General features: G+C 33.9%; 1 protein-coding gene across 1 annotated transcript; it reads right to left on the bottom strand.

Annotated features, from left to right (window-relative positions):
• Nucleotides 1-4,341: 4,341 nt before the first annotated feature.
• Nucleotides 4,342-6,845, bottom strand: LOC110029484 (transcription factor MYC2-like). The gene has a single exon (XM_020731791.1). It carries the CDS (start codon nucleotides 6,535-6,537, stop codon nucleotides 4,582-4,584), a length of 1,956 nt encoding a protein of 651 aa, XP_020587450.1. The 5' UTR covers nucleotides 6,538-6,845; the 3' UTR covers nucleotides 4,342-4,581.
• Between the last annotated feature and the right edge of the window lie 1,439 nt (nucleotides 6,846-8,284).

Here is an 8,284-nt window from a genome sequence, read left to right as displayed (position 1 = left end):
ACCTTAAGCCAAGTTTGAATTTTGAAGGAATGAATATACGATCTATGATTGCACGTATGAATGCCATTCATATATAAGAACCATTATAATTAGCATAATTTGGCTTGTAAATCGCATGTATGATCTAATAAATCATGATAAACTTCAATATAGACATGCATAAATATTAATTTATGAGGTCATCAATCCATAATAAAATTTAACATTGTATTTGTAATCAATTATAGTACTTTTGTACATAATTTTTTATAATTTTAACAAAAAATTATTTGATTTCAAACTTAGTTAATTATCTGAATATAAATTTTACTAAATGATGAAGTTTAGGAAATAATGAGGATTGTCTCATTTTCTTCTTTTAAGTTTTCCCTCAAATCCTTCATGTATAGAAAAATAGACGAAGAGGGAGAGGGGGAGAAGATTTCGTGGTTTTGTGGTCTCATTTGCATGATAGAACGATTGAAAAAATTGATTTATGTAAGGTTGGCAACCATTCTTGATCCATAATTTTTAATATTTTTTATTTTTTTATTTTATTTTCTGAGGAATATAGAATTCAATAGATGATTTGAAGATTTTATAGATTTCCACTAGGTAACTTTGTAGTATATGAAATTTCTTAAGATTCAAAACGAATCTACATAATGATAAATGATGTAAGAAATAAGGTATTATACTTATAAATTATTATGTTGTCTAACTAATGAAAATAGGTCCATGATATTGATGTGATAATATAATTAATTTGAATTTAATCAATTAGAATAATTAAAATATTATAAAATAAAGAAAAAATCAAAGTTAATAAGAAAATTTTCAAATATCTTTTGATTTAAAAGGTAATTTCATTATGATTTGAGATGTATTTGATCAAATTTTGGATTTTCTATTCAAATCTAGTTAAAATTCTAATTAACCCTTTAAGTAAAGAATAAATACCATATGGGCCTAACATATACCCAAATAGCCTCTAAGATCTTACAGAGCAACACATTAACTAAGATGAAACCCAATCAAATCAACTCTAATTAACATAACTTAAATTGAATAACAAGATTAACTTAAAGCACATAAGCATGTAGGTCAACCTTAAGCCAAGTTTGAATTTTGAAGGAATGAATATACGATCTATGATTGCACGTATGAATGCCATTCATATATAAGAACCATTATAATTAGCATAATTTGGCTTGTAAATCGCATGTATGATCTAATAAATCATGATAAACTTCAATATAGACATGCATAAATATTAATTTATGAGGTCATCAATCCATAATAAAATTTAACATTGTATTTGTAATCAATTATAGTACTTTTGTACATAATTTTTTATAATTTTAACAAAAAATTATTTGATTTCAAACTTAGTTAATTATCTGAATATAAATTTTACTAAATGATGAAGTTTAGGAAATAATCAGGTCTGTCTCATTTTCTTTTTTTAAGTTATTTTTGAGGTCTTTTCCCTCAAATCCTTCATGTATAGAAAAGAAGACGAAGAGGGAGAGGGGGAGAAGATTTCGTGATTTTGTGGTCTCATTTACATGACAGAACGATTGAAAAAATTGATTTATGTAAGGTTGGCAACCATTCTTGATCCATAATTTTTAATATTTTTTATTTTTTTATTTTATTTTCTGAGGAATATAGAATTCAATAGATGATTTGAAGATTTTATAGATTTCCACTAGGTAACTTTGTAGTATATGAAATTTCTTAAGATTCAAAACGAATCTACATAATGATAAATGATGTAAGAAATAAGGTATTATACTTATAAATTATTTTGTTGTCTAACTAAATGAAAATAGGTCCATGATATTGATTATGCTAAATGATTTTCTTATAGAAGAATATGAGAATCATCATTCACTTGATGTTTTTTTTTTAATGGAGATAATTCTATCTAGTATTGTTTAAGATATAATTTACAAATAGATTATTATTATTTTTATATTGATTTTCTTATAGACATCATGTACACTATTACACTTTATGCTCATCATATTGCACATATGGGTTGTTGTATTTAGACAGTTTTTAATGATATGTGCATATGGTTTCAATGCTTATGTAGATATTGCCAGTATTGTTATAATATAAGACTTCATAATAGATGTTATTTTTAGTATAAAAACTATCATATATGTCAGTCTTTTGGAGGTTAATAAACTATTAAATTATGACATAAGCTTTGAAAATGTATTATTTAAATTATAGTTTGTATTTCTTGCGTGATTATTGAAATTTTGAAAAAAATTACTCGTGACTTAGTGATATTTTTCTCGTAAGCCTCACCTTAACCTAACTTCTGATTTATTCAGCTTTGAATGTAGTGGGGATAACTCCTTGATATTTTTCAGTTCCTTATTATTTTGTGCCTATTCTACAACATTTAAAAAGAAAAAATGACAAAATCTATGAAAATAATATCTCAATCATCATTACTATCTTATATAGAACAAAATAACAACTAAGATGATAGAAAATGCATTTATCATCTTAAAAATAATTTATAATGTTCTCCAATGGAAAATTTTAGGATACTTGGTTCACAAATTGGTAGTTGTTTTACTAGCTATTATTAAATCTTATTTCTCTTTTGTTGTAGTAGGATGTTTTCTTAGGCTATAATATTTATCCTATTGCTTGAGAATTTTATTATTTTATGAGGCTTATTTACCTAATTGATGTCATGATTTTCATGTAGTGGGGTGTCTAAAATTTATATACATTTGAGGTTTTATGGTATATGCCGTGTCGAATAGTTCAATTGGGTGGCAATTTTTTTCTTTTTATGTTGGCTCGTATTATTTTATATTACATGGGGTTCAATTGATTTTAGTGCTAGTTAAAGGAATTTTTTGTTAACATTTTGTTGTCTCTTTGAAGTTGCATAATCTTAATTATTTACATACTTGATGATTCTGTACAATTCTATAATGATTTCTTTTTAGCTTATATTATGACGAACTATCAATTTTTTATATACTTTGATATTCTAGATCAATTATGGTTAGTTATACCATTCATTAAATGGCCTAAGTTTCTTACTCCTCATCAGACTAGTACGAGTACAATTGCATTATCCATAGCAAGTGAAAAATATTGTGCTATTGTACATACAGAAGCGACATAAATAAAAAGGACTAAAATCTCACTTTGGCAATTCACGTCTGATTCAAATTTATATTACAGAATGGCCTAAGTTTCTTACTCCTCATCAGACTAGTATGAGTACAATTGCATTATCCATAGCAAGTGAAAAACATCGTGCTATTGTACATACAGAAGCGTCATAAATAAAAAGGGCTAAAATCTCACTTTGGCAATTCATGCCTGATTCAAATTTATATTATAGAGCACTAAATGAGTAAAAAACCATCATTTTGGATGCCAACTATCTTAGTTAGCAATGCTTTAAAAGTGAGTTGAATATCTTCAACAACATCTACCTTTGAGTTGGCACTTTTCATCCAACTTGATGATATATAGTTTTATCGTTTGGTAAGATTTTTCTTCGAATACTCATCTTAGCATATCATTTGGATTATGTAGGTACAAGTGTGATGAGGGGCTACTCTTCAAAACTTCTACTTCAATACTATTTGTGACTTGTGATAATATCTAGAGAGCAAAATGAAACAATAAATGAAAATAACATCTCAACTATTATCACCATCTTATATAAAATAAAATACCAAATGTGATGAAGACAAAATTGGAATCATCTCCAAAATATCGTTGAGCTTGACAAATTTTAATGCTCTCCACTATTAAGTTTTATGCTACTCGGTTCACATAATTGTTGAATGTTTTATTGGATGTCATTGGAACTTATTTTCCTTATGTTTTAGTTGGATGTTGTGTTTGGCTTTGATCCGTCTTGAGAATTTTGTTGTTTTATGAGAGTTAGTTGGCTAATTGATGTCATGATTTTCGTGTGAATTGGTCCCTATCAGTTATCATTGTTTTGAGGCTTTACATTGTGCTGTTTTGGATGGTGTGAATGAGGACATTTCCTTGATTTTTGGCTAGTTGCTATTTCTTACACAAAATTTTGTTGGTTAGGCCAAGGAGGCAATTATTGTTCACATTTTGTGGTCCATTAATGGGGCATTTCTTTGGTTCCCTTCTTCTTTAATGATTCTATGCAGTTTTATTATTAACTTGTTTTGATTTTGAATTATGTTAAAATATCATACTCTCCATGTTTTAATACCTTGGATGAAGTTCACACTCCTCACAATCATGGCAATGCGTACAACTACATCACCTCCCCTTGCTTTAAATTTTTTTTTAAAAAAAAGAAAATACAACTCTGTTGTACATAAAGAAGCCATAGAAGAAAGAAAGCCAAAATGTCATTTTGACAACTCTTACATAACTAAAATTTACATTACATTGAACACTAAAAGAGTAAACAACTATTATTGTAAGTGTTAACTACCTTAATAAAAATTCTAAAAATTATTATCGAACTTTTATAATCTAATCTCATCAGCATCAGAGAGAGAGAGAGAGAGAGAGAGAGAGAGAACTGGTTCCAGTGAGGAGAAATTGGCCTTTTATCTGTACCTAGTGGCGGGGTAATGGCTCTGCAACGCGGGAGAAGAGCACGGAGCTGAGCTGCTCCTGCGTGTACCCGCAACTCGACATCTTTACCGTTGCTTGCAGGATCATGAGGTCCTTGACCACTGAAACGCTGGCGTAGTATAGCTCAAGATCCAAGTCCTTGAGCGTAGCCATCAGTCTCGCCGCCGGATGGTTCTTACGTTGGCACTGTATACGTATCATTGCTTCCACGCCGAGAAGCTTCACCTCAATCTCCACACCGGAGGACCGCAGGGGACCATTCATCGCCTTTAGCTCATGCTCCACCGTCGCCGCTATGCGAGGTAGCAGGGGTCGTGAGCTCCCAGCATCGCTCTCCTCCTTGATCGACTCGAGCTGTAACTGCAGCTGCTCGTTGTTACTCTCCAGTGCTTGCAGCTTTGATCTCAGCTCAGTGATGTAAGATATGGCGTCGCCGAGAAGCGAAGCCTTGTCCATCTTTGAGACGTTGGGGACGACGGCGCGCAGCGCGTAGAACCTCTGGTTCAGTTTCTCACGCCGCATACGTTCTGCCTCCACATGATTGAGAGGCTCCTCCCGACCGTTGGCCGGCTTGCGGCCGCGCTTCCGCGGCTTCTTCTCGGGCTCCACCACCCTGCTGCTCTCAGCCTCGCGCACTGAGGCGTCGAGATCGGAGTGGTCAGAATCGGCAGCAGCCGAGACTTTTTCTTGTTCGGCAGACACGGGGCGGGCTGAGGAGAAGGAGAGCATGCCCTGTTCGTTGCTTTCAAGGGACGTGGTAACCTTGGCGGTTCTCTTTGTTTTCTTATCCTCCATGATTTGTTGCTGGGGTGAGGGAGCGGAAGAAACTGAATTCCTCTTGATTTCCCCAAAGTTGAGGACATTGCCGGAGTCCGGCTTGAACTGCTGGGAAGGGGCGGCGTTATTGAGAGTAATATCTGAGAAACTGAACTTACTGCTGTAGAATGGCTGCTGCTGATTCACTGGTTGATGTCGGTTTTGTTGCGGTTGATTGATTGGAATCATATTTGGGCTTTCGGTGAGGTCACTGGTGCTAGGATTGTGCAAAGGAAATGGGGATTTTGAAGGAGAGATATTGGCAGTTGGTGGAGAAACCGAGTCCTTGATCCCTATGACGGACGGATCTGAGATCCAAATCGTCGACGGATCAGTTTCAATTTGATCTGCCACAACCGGCGGCAACCAGAGCGCCGCGGCGGCGGAGCTTTCTTGGCCGTTGCAAACGAACAGAGCCTTAACCTTGTTCATTATCTCCGCATTATGGAAGATAACCTCCGTCGATCCGAACTCCAGGACGCCGGTTCCCACCGGAACGTAGACCATTGTCCGGATCCCCAAATTATTCGCCTGTCTGGCGCGCTCGCAGGACTCCATGGCGAGCCGATCGGCGCCTGAAAACCAAGAAGGCGCGCCAGAGAGAAAAGCCTGTCCCGGAAGATCGTGGCCATTGATGAAGGATTGAGTCATGGAAACAAGAAAAAACCACTCCGTGTCGGTAACCTCCTCCTCCACCGCATCCTCAGGCGAGGACCCGGATGCGCCGCCGGAGATCAAAGAGTTTAATTCACGAAGCACACGCTTCCTGTTTTCCTGCTCCGCCGCGGAGGCGGCCGTTTTCGCTTTCTGCTTCGTCTTCCCCTCCTCGCTGCCCTTGTAGTACCCATCACCCCAGCCAAGAATTATCGCACCCGACCCAGCGTCATTAGACGACTGCCAGAAAATCGCATAGGTCCAATTCTCCCTGCCCCCTTCGATCAGCATCTGCAGCCTCTGTTGCAGATTATCCTGTGTAAAATAAGCCGGCTTGGTGGCCCCGGCGAGGGAGGAAGGATTATTACCCAAAGACATCGGCGTCGGAGTCCAAGGAAACCCGGGGAGTTCAGTTGAGGCCATAAAGGCCTCCATCATGGAGGCGTTATCGTCCGTCCAAAGGTTCATGTCAACAGCATAAAGGGGAGGAACTGCAACACTCGCCCGCTCTAGTGTAAAGGTTTTGGCTTGCGGTTTTTGGAGATGGGAAGAGATAAAAGTATGGCCGGTGGGTTTCAGAGGCGGTGATGGTGGCGTAAAAAGCGGAGAGTAATGCGATAGAAGAGACGAAGGAAGGTTGGTTGCCCACGGAAATGGCTGCCTTCTATATTGTTATAACTTATTATTATGTGTGGGGGAGAATCGGAAAGTGTGTGCAGGTTTCCACTTAGTTTTGCTTATGATTTCGACTTCATTTACGATTCATCCCGTCAGTTACTACTTACCAGCTTGGTTTTTACCCTCCGTCGGTTTCAATTTGGCTTCTGGCTTAGTAATATATTTTAAAAGACAAAAGAAAAATGTTACATGTGATGAAAAACGTTATAATAATTTAAAGAGTATAATATTAACAAGTTTATTGCTTTCTATTGAATAAATTAATTTAAAAATAATTTAATGTTGAAGATAAAATATATTACGGTTAATAAGGGCTGATCTGTAAATGGCTTTCAGTAAGACTGAGTCAGACCTCATTTATTGTCGATTCATTGTTGCATTTTAATTAAGTTTTTTTTTTTATTTTTTGTCTGATATAAACGCTTTTATTTACTTAGATAAATATAAATCTAAATATAAATATAAATATATTGGAGAAAGGGGGAATTGGAGATACATATATTAGCATGTCTAGATACAATATTCATGTTTATTTTCTCTAATTAATTGGATTGTTATCCACCTCTAGTTTAAGTTGGTTGAGAGCTTTGGCCTTAATAATGCTCATTTTGTTAAATAAAAATTAATTTAATTTAAATAAAAATATATGATTTATCATAACAATGTGCATTTTTTTAAATGCCTAATTAATTTAATTAGTACATGAAATAATGAATTAAATAGTATTAATATCTATGTTATAGAAATTTTATTTAAAATTCAAAATTAAAAATTAATTATTTACCCACGATTAAATTTTTATATTTATTTTAATTAAAAATATTGTTCAACACTTAGAAATAGAATGCGTGTAATAACTACTTTCAAAATTATGTGATTATGACATCAAAAAAATATGCTACAGTTTTTTCAAAGACGAGCAAATTAATAGAGAAAAAATATAATTACATTACTCTTAATTTAATTAAATAATTAGTTGCATAGGACCACAATACTCTTTATAAGCAATTCAATGAAGCAATAAATGAAAACAAATTTGAAGTAAATATAATTAATAATGTAGATATATTACAATAACAATGAATATAGATTCTTACTATAAATTTTATATATAGTTTAATATTTATATGGTAGAGAATAATTGCAATAAGTTAACATTCTCCTACAAACTAATAATGTTGGTGAAGGAATCATTGAGACATTGCTTACTACAAGTAAAATTAAGGAAACATATGGTATTTAAATTAATCAAGTCATTAATAGATCAACACTATAATGTTATCATCATCATCACTCAAATTAATCAAGCCATTAATATATAAAGGAAGTATGATATTTACAACATGAGTGTATTTAAGAAAAAGTGTGGATTCTTGATCACAAGATTAAAGCTAACTGAGGTAAATGCAGTAAAAAAGTTCTTAGACCAAGCATGTAGTGCCTATTTAATATTTATTATGTTTCTTACATCCATAAATGTTACCATGTTATGAGAAATGCTAGGAGGGGTGACAATATAAACCCTTTCCTGAAGATC

Source organism: Phalaenopsis equestris, unplaced genomic scaffold (genome assembly GCF_001263595.1).
Source record: "Phalaenopsis equestris unplaced genomic scaffold, ASM126359v1 Scaffold000579, whole genome shotgun sequence".
Classification (NCBI taxonomy): domain Eukaryota; kingdom Viridiplantae; phylum Streptophyta; class Magnoliopsida; order Asparagales; family Orchidaceae; genus Phalaenopsis; species Phalaenopsis equestris.
The sequence above is the reverse complement of the archived record's forward strand: the minus strand, read 5'-3'. Positions and strand labels throughout refer to the sequence as shown.